Source organism: Centroberyx gerrardi, chromosome 3, assembly GCF_048128805.1.
Source record: "Centroberyx gerrardi isolate f3 chromosome 3, fCenGer3.hap1.cur.20231027, whole genome shotgun sequence".
Taxonomy (NCBI): domain Eukaryota; kingdom Metazoa; phylum Chordata; class Actinopteri; order Beryciformes; family Berycidae; genus Centroberyx; species Centroberyx gerrardi.
This window is the reverse complement of record NC_135999.1, coordinates 18,445,697-18,472,170: the sequence shown is the minus strand read 5'-3', so window position 1 is coordinate 18,472,170 and position 26,474 is coordinate 18,445,697. Positions and strand designations below refer to the sequence as shown.

Below are 26,474 nucleotides of genomic sequence, written 5' to 3'. Positions count from 1 at the left end.
GTTTATTTAATCAACATTGACCCAGACTGGTTTCTGACGCATGCCATGTTCTCACACACACACACACACACACACACACACACACACAGCACAGCACATTAGGAGCAGATTGCCTCTGCCTGGTTAAACAGAGACATTTTATCTGTCAGGGAAAATCACATTAATTCAGCTCTCCCCTCTGATGCTGATGTCATCAACGTGAGACGCCCCAGCGGCAAATCGCTGCAGGAAATGACCGTGGAGCAGGGGGACGTGAGACTTGATGCCTTACAGATGTTTTCAGCCGCTCAGCCTTCACTAAGGCCTCAATCTGTAACCTCCATCGTCATCTTCTCATACCAAAAGTCAAGTGGAGCGTGGAACATTTTCACAGGTTTCTTAAGCGTTGCCGTCGGCGACACTGTAGCGCACACAAGGGAAAACTCCCCCATCTGATCGAGGGATGATCTAACCCGCTATCCTGTTACTCTTCTGAGGGAGAGAGAGATGGAGGGGGGAAAGAGACAGTGTGTGTGTGTGTGTGTGTGTGTGTGTTTGGATGTGCACATGTGTGTTTAGAAGTGAACCAGAACCGATTCCTTAGCTGTCACATAAACATGGACCAGCAGCGTTGTTAAAGACACTCTCATTAAACATACCATTAGCAGCTTGTTAACTCCCATGTGATAATAGCACTTACACAGACGGTAACGTGAAATTTAATTGAGACTGTTAACTTTAATGCGTTCATCTTGTGATATCCGTGCATGTCATCGTGTCTCTCTCTCTGTGTGTGTGTGTGTGTGTGTGTACTAGCGAGTATGTATGCATGTATGAGATAAAGGTTATTAACCATAATGCGTAGCGAATAAGAGTATCTCAATCTCATCTTTGAGCTGTTCTCTGACTGAAGGGTGAAATTGAAAACCATGAATCAGTCCATCACACTCATCAATTGCGTCATCCACCTCTCCCACTCTTTCTCTCTCTCTCTCTGCCTCTCTCACTTTCAGCATTTCATCCCCTTATCGCTCACATGTTCTCTTCGTGGTAATTATGGCCGTGCTTCTCGCGCCTCAGGTAAACACGCAGACGTTATTGTTCTCCTGTGTGTAGGCCTATTTCTCTCTTTCCCTCTATGTATTCATCTCTTCTTATTGTCCCTCCCTCACACTCTGCAATAACCAACCACCCCCCCCACACACACACACACACACACACACACACACACAGTGCTCTCTCTCATATCACCCCATTCCTAATCTCCCTATATCTTTTCACTCTCTTTCTTGAAGCGTAAAATTGAACTCCTCCCATCCCGACCCATCCCACTCAGTGCAGTGTTGGTGTGTGTGTGTGTGTGTGTGTGTGTGTGTGTGTGTGCGTGCGTGTGCGTGCGATCTGCTCATTCTGTCTCAGAGTCCCCACTTTCACCCGTGACTTTCATTTTAGCCCACACTTCAAAGTTTCAGAGTGTCAAAATGCACTAAGAAGAAAAACTAAATCCAAGACACTCTTCATAGAAAAAGGGTACAAAGCCTTTATTTGCTTTATTAGTTGTTCGAAGAACAGGTTAAAAACTTACAATGCTCCAACACGTTTTGGCAGCGGCTTTTTAACCTTTTTCTATGAAGAGTTTTGTTTTTCACTAGAAGAGCACATTCTACTGAAGATTTTGGCGTTATGCATCCAAATGAAGCAGTCTACTGTTGTCTGTTTTTGTGTGTGTGTGTGTTGTGGTATGCACACTTTGTAGTACGCATTAGTATTCCCTACACTCAAAGTTAAATAGTTTTGATAAACTTAAGTGGAAGAATGAAGAATGTGCATGTGTGTGAGAGAGAGGAGAATGCATAAAAGAGTTATGTTTTTGTATGAGAGAATAGAGAGAGGAGTGAGTGCCAGGCAGGAAATTAACACCAGCCAAAAGCAAAATGCTGGTTAATTTGTGGCTAGTAGGTTTGGCGATCCCACCAGCCACCCTGTCAGATAAACAGCTATCATGTGGAGGTCCGGTTCTATTCTAAAACTAGTTGGCTGGTAAAATAGTCAAAGTGGCTGGTGGATTTTGCCATTTATCAGCTCCTGTGGCCTGTAGACAGAAGAGACGGTTTCTGCTCTTGCTGCATGTGAGAGTGTTTTTCCAACAGAGCTGCAGTCACCCTGCGCAGGTTTACTAAGTGCAGCGAATGGAGCAAGATGTGCTGGGAGCAAAGCGGAGTAAAGCTGGTGAGTGATGTGCTGCCTCAGAGCTGATCCATTATACATGAAGAGCTAATATGTAATGTAATCTACACAGCGGGAGGGGTAGGGGGGGTGGAGGGGGATACTGTGGGTATAGATACTGTGGGTATGTGTGCCTGTGTGTGTGTGTGTGTGTGTGTGTGTGAGAGAGAGAGAGAGAGAGAGAAAGAGAGAGAAAGACAGGCTGTAACTCTGCTGTCAGACACTTTATGGACTTTATGGATGAGTCGAAGGAGACAATTTGACACAATCAGTCCAGATCTGCTGTGATTCCTGACAGCGACGAGTCCTGACTGACACGATCCTTAAGCCACTGACTTATTAATTACAGTATGATTGGACAGTTATTTGAGAAATATGAACTACACCAGTGGACGCTAATTCACACACATGTGTACGCACACAATGTTTCTCGCTCACTCTCTCTCTCTTTCACACACACACACACACACACATACATGTTGACACACATGCTCACACACACACACATACACACACACACACACACAAACACACACACACACACACACACATCTGAAGGAATCAATGAGATTAATTAAGGATAAGTTCAGGGCCGTCCGCTGTGATTGAATTGACAGTGAAGAACGTGATTGTATGTTAAATGAGGTTTTGTCTGACTTGACTGTAAATCTATGCGTTTTTTTGTGTGTGTGTGTGTGTGTGTTCGTATGAGTACTTGTGTGTATGTGTGTGTGAGCGACAAGAGTGCTTGTGTGAGAGCGTATTTATAATGAGACAGGTGAACATTTAGCCTGAGGGATATCACTTACTCCTCCATGTCTTTTCATGTTTTAGTCATGCTACCCGTCTGTCGTCATGACTCCTGTTGTGGTGACAACCATCATCCTGGTTCTCTACGGGACGGCTGAATGTTACTCTGACCGTCAGCTCCCTGTGTTGTAAACTTGTAAAACAACAGGGAGAAACTGATGTTAGCAGCAACAAATGAATGATGAATTTGCAGGAAATTAAAGAGCTGTAATTTCATCACACTTTGAGCACATTGAGCTCACTTTTTATCACATGCTACCCTGAAAGATATAATGTTTAAGGGCATAAACGGGACATACTGATACCACCAATCAAAAATAGGAACCACAACAGTTCATACAAAGAAATTACCAGATTATTACTTCCACTTTTTTGGTTCCACCTAGTAAATAGTACAAATAGTCCAAATACTAATAAACCTTTTGACAATATTCCATTTCAAACTGACAGATGTAAAAGTCAACCACAAGAGAATTGTTTGAATATTTGGTTATTCTGGCAAGTTCATAAAACCAACCCTAGAAAATAATAATGAATCATAATATCCAGCAGGAGGTGGATATTGAGGTTCTGGGAAATGTATCTTTTTGTATACCTTGAGATTCTCCATAATGATTTTAGATTAAAAGTGAGAAGAATATATGGTATTTTCTTCTCACTTTTATTCTAGAATATGGTGGGTATAGTGAAAGGTGAATGCTTGTGCAACATTATTATTTTTTTTAAAATTTATTTTAGGGAGAATAATGAGGTGGTGGGACACAAAATCTGAGTGAAGTGAAGTGGGGTGTGTGGTGGATGCAGGATATTTAAAAAAAAATGTCCAAAAAGATCTATAACAGTAATCATCAATCCCTTTTCCCTGAATCCTATAAGTTGGAAAGAAAATCCTCCACATTTTTTTCAGGAGGCATACAGCAAAAATATAACAAGGAGAGATATTTGAGGTTCTGCCTGCCATCACTCGTGCTCGCCGTGGCCAAATAGGAACAGGGAATTGGAAAGAGGAAGAGACGGAATCATGGAAAGGAAGTGGACTATATTTGGTATCCATTTGGGGATGAGGGGTAAGAGGATGGGACATGGATGACAGGGTGCCACAGTATGGGCTGTAAGTGCCTGAAAACATTTGTCTAAATCTCTTAGCATTAGTGCCTGAGAGATTTGGACAAATGAACTACGTCTTTTTATATCCTGCCAGGATATAAGTGTCTGCTAAATACCTAAAATGTAAATGTAATGTCTTCCTTGCTGTCTAAAAAAAGATGAACAGAGAATAGAGTTGGATAAAGTCGTCCTTGCTGATCTGTGGTGAGGTTTGGGGTTCCCAAATCTCAACATCATGTTTGGCAAAGCATGAATAATGAGATGGACACAAATATTTGTTAGTTCAGAATTTTTTCATAGTATTCGGATGTTTAGTAGTTTGCCTCTAATCATTGAGAAAACATATCAACTGAAAATAACTTGAGTGGCTTTTCTCATTAGACTCAGCTGAGAAGGGGGCGGGGTTTGTTTGTGCTGCTTAGTCAGTCTTCTAGTGCCTGGCTGTCACACTCACATAGCCGCAACAGAGAGAGAGAGAGAGAGAGAGAGAGAGTTACTTGCTACAGGAATCATGTAATGGTTTTGATAGCTAAGTTGCATTGGTGAGGCCAGTTGTTCTTTTTCTTGTCCCAGCGGTTCTGCTGCTCTGCTCTGCTGATACACACAGCAGCGACTGCAGTGAGTCTGTTCAGCACAGCAGGGATGCTTCGCTTCACACTACTGCTCTTCACTAAATACAACTTGGAGAAACTTCAGCTCAGGGGCTCAGTAGCCAAACATGAAGGCCAGTCCTCCCAGGGAAGCTTTTGACTCTTCTTCATTTTTATTCATACCACAATATGCAAATTAAACAAAATGTAGAGGCAAAATCAAAGAGTTTTCAAAAAGAGGTTGATACAAAAACACAAAACACTAAAATAACTATGTCATTTCATTTGCATTTCATCTCTGTTTTTTTTTTTTTTTCCATCTCTGTTGTTTTTTTCCCCCAGTCCATAAATGTTCAGTTTCTCTCAGTTAGGAGTGGAGTGGTGGTGGTGAGCTTCATCCAGTTGTTGCATAGATAGTTTTTTTCACCTTTTTCAGTTCATAATTGACTGTTTAGTCTCCCCTGGTGTTGTTGAAAATTTGTTTGGTTGAACAAATACAAATAGCAGCAACTCCGCACACCCCGACCCATACAAATGGTTTAGAAAAGGACTGAGAGAACGGATCCAGGTCGATGCTGCATTCAAGGACAACGTCACCCGAAGCAAAGAGAATATTGATTCGTGAATAACAACAGCTTCCATCTCATCCAATTATGAGCCTCAATCACACTTCAAGTCTATTGTGAATTACCAATGTCAATTTTGCCTACTCAGTCACATCCTAAAGACTAATCCCACCCTGATCACCATAACAATCAGCATCAGCAGCAGTGTGCACAGTGCCTGCCCAGCCCAGATTACAATAGACCGTAAGGCTTGATGAAAATTACAAATAGAGCAGTCACATCTCTATATGGCCCCCTGATAAACCCAGGTCGTCCAATTTCATTTAATCTACAATCTGATTCATTGTGCAGATCTTTATGGCTAGTCTTATTCATAAAACACCTGCTGTGTCACATTCCCACCACCACCTTCTCCACCCATCTCCTCCCTTTCTCTCTCCCTCCCTTGCTCTCTCTCCCTGTGGCGCTCTCTCTCTTGTTTCTTTCCTCGTTAGTGGGTCAAGGCTGTCATACAGGGTACAGATTGATAGTTTGTGCTGCTGGTTTCTCTGTAATAATGAGCCGGTCATTTTTCCTCAACAACAATTAATTTCTCTGGATTTGACAGGCTGCTATGGGACATCCGCACTGTGGACTAAAGGTTAAATACTCTCTCACACACACACACACACATGTAGAAACACGCATGCAGTTTGCTCATAAGTGTATTGCGTGTTTACAGCTGTCCAAATTGTATCATAACAGCAGTGATCTATGCATTTTATATGGATGGATGGAGGATCAAAGACTACTTATATAAAATGGTATAAAATGGTTCAATAACTTTCAATGGAGAAGCCCCCCCTACCCCTGCCACACACACACACACACACACACACATATCTGTCTTTCTCTGGTGACATATTGATCTCTGTCCTGGTGACTACAAACTAGGTTGCTACTTACATTAATGGATAACTCTTAATGTGTGTGTGTGTATTTGAGCAGGTAGTAGCGTGTGAAGGAATGTGCATTTATGTGTGTTTGGGTGCCTGTGTGTGTGTGTGTGTGTGTTTACCAAATTGCTTTGCCTTGGTTTGTAGACAACACTGACCTTGCTTCTCCTCTGTTAAAGAGAATAAAACCGTCACTCTTTTCAGATGAATAACTCCAGTTTTCCGTTTTCATGTTTGCACTTGCATTGAATAATTTCATGTTCTTCAATGGGCTGAGAAAATATTATGACCTTAGAGCTACAAAACCCTTCCAAAACCCATTGTGTAAATTTAAAAATGGATAGATTCTGGATAGAGTATGGATAGAGTCTGTTTTTAATTCCTGAAAAGTTGACATGAAAGGTTTTCAGCTAAGGTAAGAAGGAAGAATAATAGAATAAGAATAGAAAACTATAATGTCCTCATTAAGGAAGAAGGACCCATCACTCTCTCAGTAATCTCTGTAATCAGTCTTTCCATGTTGAGCAATTCATGTCTTCATTTTATTTGTGTATGTGTGTGTGCTTGTGCGTCCATCTGTGTGTGGCGTCTCATGCCCGTATCCGTCCTGCCTTCCTCTCACTATAATTGAATTTTCTCCTTATTTTCGTGTTTATTTATCTTGGGACACTTGTCACAGAAACAGCCCAAGGCTTTACCCGTGGTGGCTGGCTAGAGGGACGAGGCGTCATGTTGATAACTTAATGAAGCCGCTCTTCTCTTTTCATATCAACGTTACGCTCCGATGTTCTGATTGCCATAGCTCACAGAATGCCAACTGGTTCCTGCAAGACCTATCCAAATTTGTTTTAGTTTACTTTTTAATACATTTTCTCCTACTCTCTTTCATGTTCCCTCTGTCATTTTGAAAGGGTGAGAGGGAGATAGAGGGAGAGAGAGAGAGAGAGAGAGAGAGAGAGAGGTGTTACTGATCAGAATTGGGTGGGTGTCAGCACTCTCTTTCGCTCTCTTTCCCTTCCCCTCTCTTATTATACACACACACACACACACACACACACACACACACACACACACCTACACACACACACACACACTCACACATACTTGAAAACTTTTCTGATTGTTAGGTGTTGGGACTGTTATTTGATCCAGTCTGATTGGTGTTGTTGACAAAGCAATACTCCTGCTGTATGGTCTGCTCTACACACACACACACACACACACACACACACACACACACACACACTCACACACTCACAAAGTCTTTCTGTTTCCACCTCAGGTGTTTGAGGCAGCTCTGCATTGGCAATTTACAACTTTTACTCTCATCGACAACACTTACACACACACACACACACACACACACACACACTGGGCCTGTTCAGTGTAAATATTTGTGTGTAGCAGCAGGTTTGTCATAGTTGCTGACACTCTCCAGAGCAAGCTTGGCCTCATTAGTAAAGGACAGTGGGATAAAGCGTGAGCAACGAGAGAGAGAGAGCGGCGGAGGGGAAAGACAGAGGGATTAGGGAGGGAATGGCAGGATTGCTAGCTCTGACACTCAGGTTACTTAGAGCATGACTCTGTAGGGACGAGGATCTGGGATCACATATATGTAAACACAGACAATTGTGGATGCATTGCAAATTCATACACTCCTGGAGACTGACAGAGAGAGAGGGAGTGAGAGAGAGAAAGCGAGAGAGCGCTCTCAATTTGCACTTGCTATACAGGCCTAAATTGCAGCACAGCGCTGATATTACAGCTACTGTGCAGCTTCTATAATGCACCTGGCCGTCCCTTTGGGCTCTGGTGTGACGGAGAGACGCTCAGTCCTGCTCTCCTGCAAATGACAGAGAACATATGGACCTCCTCTTCTCGCTTCCTCTGGGGCCGTCTCCCTCTCCACATACACACATCTGTCATTTGGCTCTCCATCTCCACTCCCATATACTCCCATCTCAGCGTACAGTATGTGTGTGCTGTCACACTCCTGATGGTATTCCACACCAACGCACTGACTGTGTGTGAATGTGTCTGTGTGTATGTGTGCGGTGTGAAAATGATGTGCATGTGTGGCCTTATTGTGTGGCCTTATGCATTGTTAATGTTGATTAGGAGAGAAAAATCAAACACTACATGAACACAACGCTGATGTTTGTATGAAACCATTGGAATGAATATAAAACAGTCGGCTTCACCAGATGCACTCCCTGACTCTCTTTGATGACATCATACCATCAAACGCCTCACGCTGGGCGCTCCGAGAGCCTCGACACGCAGCGGACAATCTGGCCGCTGGGTGGGACAGATAACCAGTTAGGCAGAAAGACGTCGACTAAACTTTCTCCATTTCTGCACAGTTTCCATTTTTAGAATGACTGAAACTAGACCTCTCAGCATACAGCCACGGCACGAGATATGATATGATACTCAAGTGTAGGAGTTCCCGTCAGATGGGCTGTCGTGTTCAGAATGGAAATGAGGCCGCTCACGTTGGAGGCGATTAGTCTTTAAATCAGTGGCTTTGGCCTAAATTTATCACCGCACGTAGGTGGGTTTTTTGACGTAATTCTGCCCTTTTGAGCTTTGTGAAGATAACTCAATAAATCTGATTATCTGTAATGTGATTTGGGTGGAGAGCGTTTTGAATTAGAATTAAAGGGAGTAAGATTACAACCAGCCAAACTCAGTTGAGTTATGAGCCGTGCCCTCAAAGCCACATACGTGACCACGCTCTCGCTCTCTCTCTCTCTCTCTGTCTCTCTCTCTCTCTCTCTCTCTCTCTCGCACACATATACACACACACACACAAAGATTAAGCTTTGTGTCTCTAGATGCCTCTGGCACATATGGGTCTATTTAGCTTTAACAGAATCATCTGATTATGTTTCTTCACTAGATCTGAAATGTATCTCATCTGACAGAGAAAAATGGACCCCAACTTCTCCACACTGTTTACTTCACTCACTTTTCATACTTACAGAGGTTCCTCTTTCAAATGAAGTCTGTCAGAGAGAATATGAGAAAACAGAGAAATAAGTTCACTTTCATCTTTTTAATGGGCTTGAGATTAATTGTAAACAGTGCAAATAACCGCAACATTTTGTGCATTTATTCAATCTGAGATAGAATAGATCAGCGTTTTTTTGCTTTAAAGATGTCCCGAATACAGCAGGAAAAATCCTATTTAAATGGAAATCAACAGCTCAGTTGTAATGGATGTTCACAGAAGTGCAACTTTCAAAAGCAGCCTGTAAATGAGATATTTCCATTCAAAAATGAATGAAAACACAGTGTGAGAGTGTCTCTCAGTTCTCCTTGGTAATGCAAGTGTAGAGTCAGTCTGTCATTGATTTAACTATATAGCAGCATTTGAATTTAGGAAATCAACTGTCACTAGTGGACATGCATTGCAAATCAAATCACGGTCACAAGTTCATCAAGTACATCAATATTATGTCTCAAGTGAACATTCCCTATCAAGAGACTCTGTGTGAAACAAATGTATAAATTCAAAACGTAGGCATTTTCTTAAAAGCACATGATCATAATAACCCATGTTTATGCTATAACAATGCTATAAACAATACTCATCGATATTTAATCTATTGTTGACTTCACAGATTTAGTCGAAGACCTCAAACAGAATAGTGTTCTTGCAGTAATGTGTAGTTGCTACGATCACATGTTCACGGAAAGGAGATGAAATTACAGGTTTCCTGGTGGTAGTTTCAAGGTCTCAGTCTACCTTGCTGTCACATCCAAGGCCAGAACAAATTCAATTCCATCTCAGCTCCATCTTCAGTGAGTGGATTTGCGTGTGCAGAGTATTCCAGATATTAGCTCACATCCTAGGTGAAGCAGTGCATCTTCATATCCTGATCACAAACATCCCTGTAAATATGAATTAGCATAATTATGAATAATACTGTGGGGAAAAAAAAAATGTACACACACTGCAAACCCAAATATATGGGACAAAGTGTTTACATGCCTCAGTATCCTAGTTAATAGTGACACGTTCTAGCTGTCACATTCAGGTTTCTCGTAATTGGGATATCAATTTTTCTGGGTTTTTGTAAACATGATAAGGCATGACAGCTCTTAAACAAAATACTATATTTGAACATTTCTGAATATTAATATGTATGTAAAATCACTCATTGAAGACTTTAACCCTATAAGGAGATATCTGGTTATGTGAATATCACTGCTGGTAACTGTTGCTAAGGTGCAGCAATGTCCAAGACTAACTAGGGAAGTGAGTTTTTTAATTCGCAGTCATTATGAACTGTTTTCATTTTTCTCACGTTCTCTGTACTGTTTATGCAGTTGGCCAAAATCTCCCCAGTAATAAGAGCCAAGGTTGCTAAGGCAGAGATATGAGCTCTGAAGCATATTGTCCATGAAAAACCACTCTTGCGTTTCCTTTGGAAAATGGGTGGAGAAGCCATGGCGATGTTTTGTCTTTTACAAAATTTTGCCTTTTTATGAGCTTCAGGGCTTTGCGAGTTGCTGAAGAATGAAATAGCATTTGGCTTTTAGTCATTGTTGGTAATGACATCAGGGTTTATCGAAAGCATCAGTCATGCAAGTTTGGGGCTGTTTACTGCTTTTTATGCTCCAGTGCATTTTGTAGTGGTTGATTGAAGGATGTAGGTTGCAGGTTGTGGTTTCTGATTGAAGTATATAGATTTACCTATTGGTTGTTGATTCTCACATAGAAAATAGATTTGAAAAAGTTTTCAAATCTCAAATCTTTCCACCACAGTTTGCAGAACCCAAAGAAATAATGCAGAATTCTAATGACAAAAGTTAAGAGAGGTCAAAACGAACCTCTGACTTCAAAAACATTGTTTTCCTCTGCTTAATCTGTGGCAGACATTTAACAGAGTGAGCAAGAACTTGTGATATGGACTTGTCCAAGCAAAATGTGTTGATTTGGTTGCACTGTAGTAATACTGAATTATGAAGTCCTACACCTTTTCCAAATGTTACCCAGCATTCCTACGTCTCTGTCTCTGGGAGAGGTCCAGACTGTTGTGTCTTTGTTTCACCCTCCCATTGTCTCCTCTGTGTTTTCATATAGTTGCTATGTGGCTGCTATGGCTGTCTTTATCCCACACACGCACACACACATGCATGTAGGCACACACACACATGCACAGATGACATATGAACACTTAATAACAATTTAAGTGCATAGGATTATACAGATTTTCTCATTTCTTCCTTGAATGCAACTGGTTGCTTTTGTATTACCAGATGCTTTTCCATTTTCCATTAAAGCCTTTATAAAAGAACGGTTGGTGCAGTGTGTGTGTGTGTGTGTGTGTGTGAGAGAGAGTTTGTGTGTGATCATGCATGTGCGTGTTTGTGCCATTGTGTGTCAGTCCATATCAGTCTTCCATAGACCAGTTTCTGTCCCTCATGTTGGTGGCTGTCACAAGTGTGATGGTGTGTGTCGGGAAGTGTTTAGCTGATGCGCCTTTAGCGAAAGCATGACAGGTAGGTCGGTGGGTTAGTTTGGATATGATACACACTAACACACTCGCCTGTGACATTTCTCCCTACAGGGAAAAGTTCTGGCCAGTCTACCAAGAAATGAGCGTGAGTGTCACCTTTGCTACACATTGCTACATTTCTATTTGAATTTTTTGGTTGTGTAAGTAGTGTGTGTATGTGTGTGTGTGTGTGTGTGTGTGTGTGTGGTGGTCAATCTATCTTGTCTCCATAGGAGAGAGGGCATGTATGGGACCAATGTCAGGATGAATATATCGTTGGTAGAATACATGCTGAGGTATAAGTCAAGCATTTTTGTGGAGGAGTCCAGGGAGCAGGGGCTGGCTGAGGATTTAGGGTCTGGGTCTTGGCATTCACCATGGGAGAGTGAGAATGGTATGTACTGGCCAAGCCTTCTCCCCATGTGCTCTCTTTCTCTCTCTCCCTCTCTCCCTCCCTCTCCCTCTCTCTTTCACACACTCCACACGTGCGCACACACACACAACTTTTATAGCTCTCATCTGGACATTGCTGGGTTAATCCTCACCCACCACTGGACGCATGCCTTTCCGATCCAGCGTAGCCATGATTTCACCTCGCCAGGTCAGAAACACACAAGACGTCACCAAACAGAAATGCCAGTTCATAATGAATGCAGTGATCAGCTAAGAGCCACTCATACCATCTGTCAGTGTCACAGTGGTAACCAAACTTCTTTCCAATCCCAGATGTCTCCCATTTGACTCCGCGGTGGTGGTGGTGATTTAAGAATGATATTTGCATCACTGCTGGGTGCCAAACTATCTCCCATGCTTCATCATTATGCGTAATCCTGCCAGAATGGAGCTGATTTTGCTCTAATGTTTTCTCCACGTGAAGGGTAAAGAACTTTGCACTATTAATGGACAAATACTATGGAAGCTTATAGGCTGCGGCACACAGCAGCGCAGGTCAGGGAGTTCTCAAACTCAGATTAGGGGCTAAAGTACTAATGACTAATGTGTTTACAGGGTAAAGAACTGTAGGCGATGTATTTAGAGGACATGAGGCCGGTGTATCATGTGTAAACTATAGAACAATGTTTTGATCAGCTGCTGTAGGGGTTTCAACCTGTTGGGCTGAGATGCATACAGGGGACATATGATTGAATCGTGTGCCTTTCAGTGCCTGCTCTGCTGTCTCTGTGTGTTTCCCAGTGCACTGTCCTCCTATAGGAGCCAAATGAGACAGGAAATAAGATGGTCTGTTGATTCTCCCTCGAGAAGACAAAGGAAATAATAAAAAGAAGGGAACAGGGTAGGATTCTGCATGCATTCTGATGGGAATTTGTTTTTTTTCTGATAAGCCAGCATCAGTTCTCTTTGAGTGGCTGGACAGTTAGAGAGTAGTAGAGCAGGGCAGAGAGAGAGAGAGAGAGAGAGAGAGAGAGAGAGAGAGAGAGAGGAGGAATAGATAGTCAGAGAGAGAAAGAGACCTGGAGAGACAGACAGAGAAAAAAAAAGGAGAAAGAAAGATGGCTCTTGCTCTGTTAGTGAAGTGTAACATCTGCAGAGGGAGCAGGTTCTGGGTCGCCTCCAGTGCCGAGTCGAGTTAATCATAACACACAAGCACGCACGCATGCACGCACGCGCACACACTCACACACACACACACACACACACACACACACACACGCACACACACACACACGCACACACACTACACACACTTACACACACACACACACACAAACATCATTGTGATAGTGAGCAGGTCACTACTTGCCAAGCATGCCTAATCTGTCACTGAAAACAGATTGGCATACAGAAGAAAGAAAGAAAGAAAGAAAGAAAGAAAGAAAGAAAGAAAGAAAGAAAGAAAGAAAGAAAGAAGACAGATGCAGAGGAGTGGTGTAGGAGGGCAATAGTAGTTTCCTGCAGGCGGAGTGGCTCATTGAGGCACATTAGCTCTATTACAGCTGCTGCACTCATCTCTCTGTTACCACCTACATACTCTTCCTAATCACCAGCTCACATCACATAGAGAAGGCTTATTGATTAAAACAACATAATGAGGGGGGGAATGTAATTATTCCATAACATTATGCCACAAATACAAATGCACGAACACCATTAGTGAAGCACAGCAACTAGTCGAATTGGGTCATCTGACTTTAATGATAATGGGGAATGGTCTGTTTGCTTGACAGACTTCATTATTGGTCATTTGATCGTTTGAGATCAATGTCGTTGTGGCGTGATGAGTAGTTTGAGACCTTCTAATGACCTCACACCCTCTTTCTACATCCCACGCTCTTCCTCTTCCTCCAGGACAGGCACACATATTGTGCATTCATATGGAAATGTGTGGGAGGAGAGAGACATGATCTTACTTTTGGCACACTCATACAGGCTATGAAGAAAAGAAAGCAAAAAGGCACAAGTAGCTACAGTCGGTAGTTCTGATGAGGATGACAAATTGAATGAGAGAGAGAAACAGGTAGACAGAGGGACAGAGGGAGCATGCAGCATGTTAGTGTTGTTATTAGAAACCTTGTTTAATTCATATGATGTTAATATGAACCTCAGGGAGACCAGGAGGCTGCTATGGCCTCACCTACGAAGGCTCCGTGTAATAAGTCAATAACAGTAAGGTTATTGTAGCATCTATTGCATCTCCACCTCTTTCATCCCCAGAGAGAGAAGGGAAAGAGCTAGAGAGAAGGAGATTAACAATTGTAATAATGGTTTAATCTCTGTGTGCATAAACAAATCTCCCTCAGGATGCATAATGTTGACCACACACACACAAACACACACACACACACACACACCCACACACATGCATGCAGGCAAAGAGTGTGTCATCAGTAGCCATTTGCTTAGATATACATGCAGATTTATATGTATATTGTATTGGAATATTTCAAAGAAAAAGCCATGACTCACACAGGCTGCTTGTGCATATGCAAATCAGTAAGCATTGTCATGCATATGATAGTCGCTCTCTCTCTCCCTCTTTCGCTGTCGCTCTCCCACTCAAACACACACACACACACACACGTCAGCTCTGAATTCATGATTATCAGCAAGGAATTTGGCGCTTTAATGCTGAATTTACATGTAACATAAACACATAAACCCAGCGTTGACTATTTACAATAGAGATATTAGCATTGGCTCAGTAGTATAGAGCAGAATGGAATCCAATCTGACAAATGTTTCTCTGATTACATGTATATCCAAAATGTCAAGAATAAATGAAAAACAGACTTATCCTTAAATTGATAACCATGTAATTTGGAAGGGGTTTCATAAGATCATATAGGTCATAACATTTTCTCAAGCCATTTAGGACTAATTGATCATTCAATTCAAAACATAAAGATCACCAAAATTGCAGTTTTGAAGTTTCACCCAACAACAACAACAGCAACAGCTACTGAACATATTTGGAGGAGGATTTGATTAGTGGCCTTGTGCTAAATGTACCTGGACTCTTGCTGGCTGTGCACCTTGGATTCTTCCTTTCTTTAGTAAATCTTCTGTTCCCTTCCACACAGCCTTGAAAATACATTAGAATATCCTCATTCCACAGCATGCTGGCACACTGTTTGTGTAGGTGTGTGTGTGTGTGTGTGTGTGTGTGTGTGTGTGTGTGTGTGTGTGGGTGTGTATGTGTGTGTGTGAGTAAGGTAAAAGCTGTCTGTAAAATCAATAAGGCTATCAGTTTGAGATACTACTGTGATTTTGCCCCATCCACTGCCATCCAGCCTAGTTACACAGACACACACACACACACACACACACACGTACTTGCCCGCTTATGCACACACACATGCCCAGGTACACACAAAGATCAAAGAGAAGTGAAATCCAGAAATAGGAATGCCGCTAGTATCTGTCTAACCTAATGTCTATATATAATATAGGCCTATATATCTATAAGCCTTAGGGAAACTACACTATTAGTTTTGGAGATGACATTACTTGAATTATCTGCTCATTACAAGGTTGCTCCTTAAGTGAGGCCATAGCAGCCTCCTTAAGGCTCCATCCTGAGATTCATATTCATATCATTTACTGATGAACAATATTTATCATCATAACAGTGGTACACGTTCATCTCTCTGATTGTGTACTAAACATGCAGATTACGTGAAAATTGTTCTCTCTGTCTTCCTGCCTGTTCCTCTCTGTCTGCCTTTCTGTCTGTCTGTCTGTCTGCGTCTCCCTCTGTTCTCCTTTTTGCCTGCTGCTTGCTAGATAAGAGCTGTATTTGGTCATAAAAGGGAAGGTTATTACTGTAACACCAAGAGATAAAATGTCTGTTGGTGCTGTAGGAAGAAGACAATTATTGTAACAGAAGCAGTTCACCTGTTGTTTTCACTGTAGTCAGTTGAAATGTAGGTGATAATCTGTGTGCTATGATAACACATCATTTTATCGATGTTTGGCTTACATGTCTGTCTGGTAATTCAACAGACACACACACACACACATACACACACACATACATACACACACATACGCAAACGACCGGACATGTTCATCAGCAGAAGCAAAGAGCAGCCAAAGAGACTGGAACAGAATGGAATTTGAAACGTTTTAGCCAAAAATGTTTGCATGGTCAAGGTGTTTTTTGCAGAAACGTTTCAGATTTCGTTCTGTTCTCCGACTTCGCTGCCGACGACGATCGATATCAGCTGATGCTCCAGGAAATGCACTTGTCATGAAAACACACATACACACACACATACACACACACACAGTCATACAAGGGAACAAGTGGTATTTCTATTCACAACAACATCTGCTGACACGGTCAATGAATGACAGCTGCTATCACACACACACACACACACACACACACACACACACACACACACACACACACAATTCTAGGCACCCAACGGAATTACGCATTAGGCATTTCATCTGCAGCCTCCAACAAGGTACTTGTAGGTGTGATACAGATACACAAACGTGCAGCTGTATTCTTAACGTACACAAACACACACATACAAACAGTGCTGAAGAATGCCACTAAGAACCTGTTACTGTGAGGAAATGTCCTTTATTCCTGTCCATGCCAGCTTTGCTTTTCACTAATCTCCTTACCCATTCTCCCCAAAGGCATCTTTCTGTTCTCTTCTGTTCCCAGGCCTTCTGCGCTATCAAGAAGACTATTGTTGCACTTTGCATCACTGATGATTACCAATCTACATAATTGAGCCCCATAGTCGTTTGTGTGTGTGTGTGTGTGTGTGTGAGTGTGAGTGTGTGTCTACGCTGATGTTTGCCTTGTTTTCTTTGTCTTCCTACTTCTTTTTCTCTCACTCCATTTGTCATTCTCGATGCCTTCACTCTTTCACTTTCACTTTCTTTGTTCCCAGGCTCCCTTCAGCCCCTTAACCCTCCCTACCCCTCCCACACACACACACACACACACACATACACGTTCTCTCCACTAACAAGCGTCTCCATGTCGCGTGTAGGCCGCACGGCGAGATAGGGCCAAGACCCCCTCATGAGTTGGGCCCCCTCTGCGCTCCCATCCCCACCGACCCCCATCCTCCCAGCGTCAGTGGGATGTCCCAGGTGTGTGTCCTCTTGGCCTTGCTCATGCTCTGCTGCTACACACAGGTACAGTAAGACCCCGACCCCCGACCACCCCCCACACCCCTCTCTCTCTCTCTCACTCTCTCTCTCTCTCTCTCACACACACACTCACACTGACTGGGACGCAATAATTGGTCGCCTATGCTTCTCATTACCCAACCAAATGACTAATGATGAGTAGTTCTGATTACCAGTTTAGACTGGCCACCTGGCCTATTATTCCACAATGATCAGCTTAATCCATGAGGATTGCTTACTGAGATTGTTCTCTCTGTGTGTCTTTGATCCAACGACATCCCTGTGCTTATAAATATGCATGAACATGTGAATATACAGGCTGTTGTTGTTGATGACGACAACGATGATGATGTCAGTGGTGGTGAGGATAATGATGATAATTATGATGAGGGTGGTGATGGGGGAAGGCGGTAGTGGTGGTGATGCTAATGAAATCGCCAGGAGTGCTATGAAGCGTTTTCACATCGACTCAAAGCCAGAGTTCGAAGACTGAAACCAGGAGGTTGCGTCTTCCTCCAGGTCTCCTCCACGAACTCCCTGGAGCTTCTGAAGGAGCAGTGGGGCAGCTACAGGAACCAGTGCCTGGACCACATCAGCACCACGCCCCCCGCCACTGGTGAGCCCTCCTCCTCCCAATGTGGGGTCATCGACACGTGACGCTGTTCACACCATAAGGGCAGGCACAGGTTCAGTGTCTAAATAGGATGCATGCAGTGAGTAGAATGAAGTCAGGCTGACCTAAGCCCTGACCACAGGTTTTACAGATGAAATTCTCTGCTCTCCCCTGCAGGGCTGGTGTGTAACAGGACCTTTGACCAGTATGCCTGCTGGCCCGATGGACTCCCAGGAACCACTGTCAATGTCTCCTGCCCATGGTTCCTGCCATGGTACCGTAAAGGTCTGTCTGTGAGCGTGTGTGTATGTGTGTGTGTGTGTGTACAGTATGTGTGCGCAAGAAAGACAGAAAGAGAAAGAGAGAGAGCGAGAGACGGAATGAAACAAGTATTTAAGAGAAAGACCACTTAAAGCGCTCTTAATTAAAGTCATCCTACGGCGTGAGAGTTGTCGAGAGCCGGCGTGTGCGGTATTCACCTGCTGTGTACACAACATTCAACAAAGTGTATGGGATTACTGTAATAGGGTGCAAAGGCCAAAGATTAGTCAACTGTTACTTTAGAGTCTTACAAGGTGTCAAGTGGTGTGAAGATTGCACTTTGCGTTTTCAGGAACAACCCAACCCACCTGTCTTGTGGAGCATGCAACTCACAGTTAATATCAACGACATGCAAGTCAGGTGAATTGGAGACTCTAAAATGCCCATAGATATTAATGTGAGCGTGTCTGTTGGCCCTGTGATGGACTGGCGACCTGTCCAGTTTCTCCCTGCCTTCCCCACATACTGGTGCTGGAATAGGCTCCAGCCCCCTCCCAAGAGCCTAAATAGGATTAAATGAGTAGAGAGAATGAATGAATGACTTTGTTCTCCATAGACCGTGATTCAGCCACCCTATTCAGTCTTAAAGCATGACTTCCTACCTACCTTGAAAAGTGTGAAAATAAAATATTAATGACTCACCTCCATTAATGCTCCCACAATTTAGAGTAACAGTTATGCCTCATGATGACATCTCAATAGCCTCAATAAAACCCATCTCATTGTACACTGCTGAAAAGAAACAGATCCTTGAGATGAAATCTGATGTGTGCGCGCGTGTGTGTGTGTGTATGTGTGTGTGTGTGTGCGTGCATGCGTCTGTGTGTCTAGTCCAGCAGGGTCTGGTGTACAGAGTCTGTGGTACAGATGGTCGCTGGGCACAAAAGAATACCAGCGAATGTGAGGACGACCCTGGCCAGGTGAGGTGTGTGTATAGTATGTGTGCATGGCTGTGTGAAAGACTGTGTGTGTGTGACTGTGTGTGGAAAACTATTTGAAGTTCAATTTAGTTTTAAGTGCACAATTTAACACAATTTACTATACTTTTGTGACTGTGACCTTGTACTTGACACTATCTGAATTGTGTCGATATGTGAAAGTAAACGACTCTCTCTCTCTTTCTCTCCTGTTGTCCCTGCAGCAGCAGTATGGTCGCATCCTCAGTCAGTTCCGCGCCATGTACACAGTGGGCTACTCGCTCTCCCTGGGAGCTCTCATACTCGCCCTGGGAATACTCATCACCTTCAGGTAGCACAGGCACAGGAAGGAAGGGAGGAAGGAGGGAAGGAAGGAAGCAAGGAAGGAGGGAAGGGTGGAAAGAAGGAAGGAAGCAAAGAGGGAAGGAAGGAAGGGAGGGGAGAAAGGAGGGAAAGAAGGGAGGAATAAAGAAAGGAAGGATGGGATAGGAAGAAAGGATGGAAGGAAAGAGGTAAGAAAGGAAAGTGTGAAGGAAGGAAGGAAGGAAGGAAGGAAGGCGGTAAAGGAGAAAGGAAAGTGTGAAGGAAGGAAGGAGGCAGGGAAGGAAGGAAGGAAGAAAGAAAGGAAGAAAGGAGGGAAGAATCGACAAAAAGAAGAAAGGAAGGGAGGAAGGCAGGAAGGAAGGAGGGGAGAAAGGAAGGAAGGAGGAAAGAATTGAGGGAAAGAAGAAAGGAAGGGAGGAATGAATGAAGGTAGCAAGGAAGTAAGGAAGGCTGGAACGAGGAAAAGAAGAAAGAAAGAAAGAAAGAAAGAAAGAAAGGAGAAAAGTAAAGCGCTACATTAAAGGAATGTGGTTAATGTTAAAGCATGCAGTATAGCGACAGTAAAGTCACGTACAATAAAAAAAAGCTCAAACTTATCTCACCACCAGGAGGCTCCACTGTATGAGGAACAACATCCACATGAACCTGTTTGCCTCCTTCATCCTGAGAGCCGTGTCCATCCTGGTGAAAGACGCCCTGCTGGACACGCTGGCCCTCACCCTGGACCCCAGGAGCAGCAGCGACCGCCAGACAGAAGCATGGGTTAACATACCGGTTAGAGCACACGCACCACGCATTGATGTGTCTTAGCACTCGCTGGCTAATAAGCTAAAGCCTAGGTCACACTAGGTGATTTTAACACCAATGCTAGGAAGTCTTGTGCAGCGTCACCAAGCGTCACTCACCAAGACTGAAATCTGAGGGTGAAACTTGCAACAGCCAATAGGAGTTTAGCTCAGTGGGGGGAAAAAAAGAATGTCAACCACAGCGCCCATTCACATAGATAGTTCTTGATAAGTTGCTATACAATTTCATTTGGAGGAATAAATCTCATATAAAATGGTATAAATTGGCAGCGTGCTTGGATCAGTCCACATTAGTATGCAATTACAAATTAAGTGACAGAAGTCTCATACAAGATTCTTCATCAATCTTGTACTTGTAATAATGTAACTTCTAAATACATTTGTAATGTTAATGTAATCTGTAGCTTCTGTACCATGATGCAAGAAATGATAGAAGAGTTATTTTGAAATTATATTTTCAGTGAACTGTTTTAGACGAATGGGAAAATGTTTTTGAATGACAGCATCAAGTAGTGTGTGATCTTTCATCTTTATGTGTGTGACGGCCACCTTTGTCCCATCACGCTGTGTGAAGACCAGTCGGTTGTGCTGAACTGCCCTTGTCTTGTAGTCTGACCTAGACTTAACCCTGGACAGCAGCAAAGTATTTGGCAGAGCATCCGGCTGGCCCTGTTGGGGTTCTGATTGTGACTTTTTGATTGTGACCAATATTAAGGACTTCTGAATGTGTCACCCTCTCTGATTGTTTGTTACTTCCACTTCCTGTGTTGTGTGTCAGGCTGTGACTTGGTGTCGCGGTGCCATGGTGATGATGCAATACAGCGTAATGGCCAACAACTATTGGCTGCTGGTGGAGGGCATCTACCTGCACAGCCTGCTCGTTATCACCGTATTCAGCGAGAGGAACTACTTCTACATTTACCTGGCCATCGGCTGGGGTAATTATTAACTTAACTATTACACAGTGACTGACAATGACAATGACAACTATTACACAGTGATTATTATAGGAATACACTGTCTATGAGAACATAGACACCAAAATCATCCATTGTCCCTGGTAGGTTGTTCACTAGCAGCTCTAAAGTTAAAGGATAAGTAATCTTAAATATAATATATATAAATATACAAACATATCAAAATATGATACAAAAATAAAATACTGAAATAAAATACTCAAATACTGTCACTCAGCATGGTGTATGCTAAAGAATTGGTGCAACATGGTGCACAATGATCTACTGGGGACACATGGATGATTTTAATGTTTACATTCTCATCACTTCCTGAGTAAGTCGACCAATGGACCAATCTCCCAAAACCTTGTATTCCTTTAACTGCATTTGTTATAAAGTTTTACTTTGTTAACATGTCAAATGTCTGCTCACTTCCATATTTTGCCTCTCTCATTCTCAGGTGCACCGCTCATATTCGTGTTGCCATGGGTCACAGTGAAATATTTGTATGAGAACGAGGAGTAAGTTTGATCCCTTTCACTCATCAGATGAAATGAATGGAAGCTTAGATCTATCAGCTTATATCTATGATCCATGTGGAGAAACATGGCTGTAGTCTTAAATTCATTTTATACCCTTTCCCTTTTCATTCCCTTAAAACCATATTCATATTCAACTATATGGACATCTGATGACTCTTTGGTGGCACTAGCAGGCTAATTGTTAAAAGAATCAGAATCACAATGGAAACAGCAAAAAATTCCAGACACTTAAATTCCTGTGTGTGTGTGTGTGTGTGTGTGTGTGTGTGTAGGTGCTGGGAGAGGAATATTAACATGGGATACTGGTGGATCATCCGTTCCCCTATACTGTTTGCTTATCTGGTAAGTCGGGCATGTGTGTGTGGGCATGCATGTATGTGTGAGCTACAGATGCACCAAGACGTACACAACACACACACACACACACACACACACACATAGCAGCTGCCATCGATTGATTGTTTCTTGGCAGATGCTGCTGTGAGTAGAGATACCAATTGCCCTTGTATGCTGTGTGTATGTATGTAGGTATGGCTTTATAGTCTTCCTGCACAGTCAGACAATGGCCCACCCCCAACCCCCGAGTCCACACACACGCACACAAATTCTTTGTGTGTGTGAGTGTGTGCGTGTCTTTCCTGTCCCCTGTTCCCATAGAGACAAACAACATTATACATGGATACACTTAAGAACACAAGTGCACACTAACAGTGATGACCCTGTTGACCACATGCTCAAACATATGTGCGCACACACATGCTGAAATATTCACACACCCTTATATTTCCTGGACTGTGTAAGTCTTATCTACAGTCTGGGAAATTCCTATTTGTTGTCATAACTGGAATCTTTGCCATATTGTTCTATAATGCCATGCATAATCCTTTAACATAATCCCACAACATAATCCTGTACTTAAGCTAACGCTTACACACACAAACACATATTCACACCCGAATAAACTGTATTTGTGTGCATGCATGCAGGCAAACAGACATGCACACACACACACACACACACACACACACATTCACACGTACACACTCTGTTAAGACAACATACAGATGTTACCAAACTTGGAGAGCTAATAGCTTGAGCGCTGTAATAATTAATGTTCTCTGTCATCTGAGAGGGTTCTGCAGTGGATCATAAGATTGTGTGTGTGTGTGTGTGTGTGTGTGTGGCCAGGTCAAGTCCCACAGAAACATTCATCAAGAGTTACAAAATGACAGACCAGCTGTCCTGACATGCCCCTTTTTGGGAGTCTCTCTCTCTCTATCTCCCTCTTTCTCTCTCTCTCTCACTGCTAACTGATACTCTACATTACATATTTTTTGCTTCCACTTAACTTCCTCTCCCTCCCTCATTCAGATTAACTTTTTCATCTTCATCCGAATTATCAAAATCCTGATGTCTAAACTCAAGGCTCATCAGATGAGATACACTGACTACAAGTTCAGGTGAGAAAATATTTGGGAATATTTGGGAATATTTGTCATTCTCTCCTTCATTGTAAGTCTCCCTGGAAAAGAATGTTAGCCTGAAATGAAAACTTAAAATGTTAGAAATTAAACAGTATTGCCATTCCTCCGCTGAGGACCATATTCAAATGTTTTTTATGTGTTATTCTCTGGTTAGATACATTTTGCATGTGTATATACTTATTTTTTGTCAAACAAAAATTTAAAAACCTGTCCCCACGTCCCCATTTCTCTTCCTGTCCAGACTAGCAAAGTCCACTCTGACTCTCATCCCCCTGCTGGGGATTCATGCCATCCTCTTCACCTTCGTCATCGACGAGTCCGTCCCAAAAGGCTCCATGCTGCGCCTCATACGCCTCTTCTACGACCTTCTGTTCAACTCCTTCCAGGTCAGAGCAGAACTCCACAGGAGGTTTCCATCCTCGAATAGTTCAATAGCTGACCATTGCTTCAGTATGTTTTCTATCTCTTTTATCTCTTTTTTCTTTTCTGAGGCACACAGAGTATTTCTAAATGTGTTGTTTCTTCCAAGGCATCTTTGCTTCTCTGAGAATCCACTGATCTGATATGACTATCATCAGATATTAGTAGCATAAATATTATTACAACAAGGGTCATGTTTTCATCGGCTTGTTTCCATTATGTGATATGAATGAAATGATGACAATGTGTCTTCCTCTTCAGGGGCTGCTGGTTGCCATCTTGTACTGCTTTGTCAACAAAGAGGTGAGACAGATATGCTTTCACATCAAGCACCGTCTTAATTTAATCTCAGCCTTTGCTAGAGTTCCTTCCTTTCCCTTTGTAGAGAAGATAAATAAGACATTTTTCATAATCAGTGTGTTCCTCTTCCCAATCTTTATCCTGTTCTTTTATATCTGTAAAAACTCAATCTTTGTTCAGGTTCCACTCCATTCTTTTGTCTATGAGGTGGGACAGACACAACATCATCCATCTGCTAATCTCTTAACCTTTAAATGTAGTCTTTGGCAAGAGACATCCATCTAATGCAGTGCTCTCTGTCTTATTTAATCTTTATCCCCATCTTCATATGCCTCCCCTCTTTCTCTCTCTCTCTCTCTCTCTCTCTCTCTCTCTCTCTCTCCAGGTGCAGTCGGAGATGCTGAAGAAGTGGAAGAGGTGGAAGCTGGGTAAGGACATTGACGAGGAGTACCGCCACACCCACAGCCACACGCCGCACGTCAAGAGCGGCAGCATCGCCACTGGCAATCTGCCAGATCTCCATGACAACAATGCCAGTGACCCCAGCGGTGACTCCCAAGGGACACCTCACCTCAAGGCCGACTCGGGCCCTTCCCCCTCCGCTGCGCCTGACGAGAGCCGGCGATTAGTCGTGTCCTACAGCAACGGGGCGGGGAAGGGCAGGGCCGCTAAGAGCAGACACACCTTGCAGTTCCCTTCCTTGCCACACCGAGGCGCTGTCAGTCATGCCAGCACGACCACAGAGGACATCAGTCTGGAGGAGAGGGTGCAGTGCCACACACACCCTCTGGACGGAGAGGAGACTGATGTCTGAGTGGGGGCAGAAGGACAAGCTGCTTTGAGCCTTCATCACATGAACTCTCACTGATCGTGCTTATCGTTATTTTAAATTTATGTTTATCATGCGCCATCGAAACAGGTGAGCCTGAGCCTGGGGAGAGAAGGAGGAGGTAGCCCCCACCGATCAGCATTTTTACCACAGAATTGTGTTGGAGAAAACAATGTTTTAAACTGCCCAGCTGCAAATGAATATTTATTGGTTTTGGGACCTTGAGCGTAAAGCACTTATTGACTTAAGACATCAGGAATGATTAAATAAATTATAATGAAATGCTAGCGGTGTTTCAGTATGTGTGAGTGTATGTGTGTGTAGGTGTGTGTGTGTGTGTGTGTGTGTATGTGTACGTGTGCACATGGAGGCCTGCCATTTTTGACGCTCACCTTGCACAGATCTTTCCATCTGTGCAGCTCTTGCAGTTATGAGCCGTGCTTGTGTTCTGTGTCTGTGTGCTGCAATGGAAGTTCAATTGTGGTACTGTATAATCCCTGCCAGCCGCTGCTCCTCCCCACAAACAACTTCATCAACAATCACTCAAATGTGTCAAATTTGTTAGGTTTCATGAATACGAATGTGGAATGCAGTGCGCATGATTATTTCCCATCATTCAAATGCATTCAGAAAACAAGTGTAAACAACTTAACACAGCGTGCCATCTTCTCTCGTCTGTGGAGATCAGGAGAAGGAAGGATTAGACAACTCACTGGAGACCACTGACTCTTGTCACACAATGTTTGCAATGATGAGGCATTCCCACAGCCGTCCTTAAGAGGCTCCAGAGCCCCGCTGGTGCATCTGAAACTGTGGAGGATGGGTGCTCCAACCTTCAGAAAGACTGCATATCCAAAGGACTGAACACTGTGTTATAATGTTTAAGTTATCTTGGTTTTGAATGACCAAAGCCAACAAGGAACATAACAATGCATCATGCTAGGTTTTACCTCAATTGGGCACTGCAGGTATTGAATCCATTCTTCCCTGCACATCCCTTTCCCCCCTCCCCCTCCCCACTAACCCCATCCTTCTCCCTTTTTAAACAGAGATGCCAGTCTGAATGTATATGGGCAATGTAGAGATATGGGTGGGAAACATTTTAAGGTCTATAACAATGATCTTTGCCTTCATGCAGACTTGTTAAAGTAGTACATGACACACAAGCAGTTCATTGGATGAAGAGCAAATCAGCAAATTTGTTATTTTTTCATACATTGAATTTATTGCAGCCCCATAGTTACCCTGAATTATTCTCCAGAAAGGATGGAGGCAAACACAGAAGACAAGGTGGGTCTTGTACACAATATGTGCAAACTAAAAGGCTATAATGTGCCAGGGAACTTGTAGTTCATAAAGGGAAGATGTTGCAGTTGATAACACAGTGTAAGTGATTTTTTTTTGTTGAAAAGAAGCATCCGGTTAACAAAGCCACCTTGTGTTTTGTTCATTTCTTCTGTTGACTGGATCAATGCTCCAATTCCACTGCTAAGTGTCTATCTCAGAAAACACTCAGAAAGTGCTACATAGAACTACTTTTGTCATTTGGTTTAAGAAAATAACTTTTCAGCTATAAAAAAAGAAAAAGAAAACAGAAGACAATCTCGGATCAGAAGAGAAGAATCA

General features: G+C 42.9%; 1 protein-coding gene across 4 annotated transcripts in view; it reads left to right on the top strand.

Annotated features, from left to right (window-relative positions):
* gcgrb (glucagon receptor b) overlaps positions 1-26,074 on the top strand; it is a 28,652-nt gene extending 2,578 nt beyond the window's left edge. The window contains exons 2-15 of one of the 4 annotated variants that reach the window (XM_078291572.1): positions 11,793-11,826; positions 17,195-17,342; positions 17,856-17,952; positions 18,127-18,234; positions 19,102-19,190; positions 19,412-19,518; positions 20,120-20,285; positions 21,096-21,255; positions 21,734-21,794; positions 22,088-22,157; positions 23,187-23,275; positions 23,541-23,685; positions 23,981-24,022; positions 24,405-26,074. In XM_078291572.1, the coding sequence (XP_078147698.1) occupies positions 17,289-17,342; positions 17,856-17,952; positions 18,127-18,234; positions 19,102-19,190; positions 19,412-19,518; positions 20,120-20,285; positions 21,096-21,255; positions 21,734-21,794; positions 22,088-22,157; positions 23,187-23,275; positions 23,541-23,685; positions 23,981-24,022; positions 24,405-24,833 (1,617 nt within the window). In that variant the 5' untranslated portion in view covers positions 11,793-11,826; positions 17,195-17,288 and the 3' untranslated portion in view covers positions 24,834-26,074. Of the gene's footprint in view, positions 1-11,792; positions 11,827-17,194; positions 17,343-17,815; positions 17,953-18,126; positions 18,235-19,101; positions 19,191-19,411; positions 19,519-20,119; positions 20,286-21,095; positions 21,256-21,733; positions 21,795-22,087; positions 22,158-23,186; positions 23,276-23,540; positions 23,686-23,980; positions 24,023-24,404 lie in introns of all 4 variants that reach the window. The other 3 variants (XM_078291565.1, XM_071927689.2, XM_078291569.1) reach the window with 3 other exon arrangements.
* The last annotated feature ends 400 nt before the right edge of the window (positions 26,075-26,474 follow it).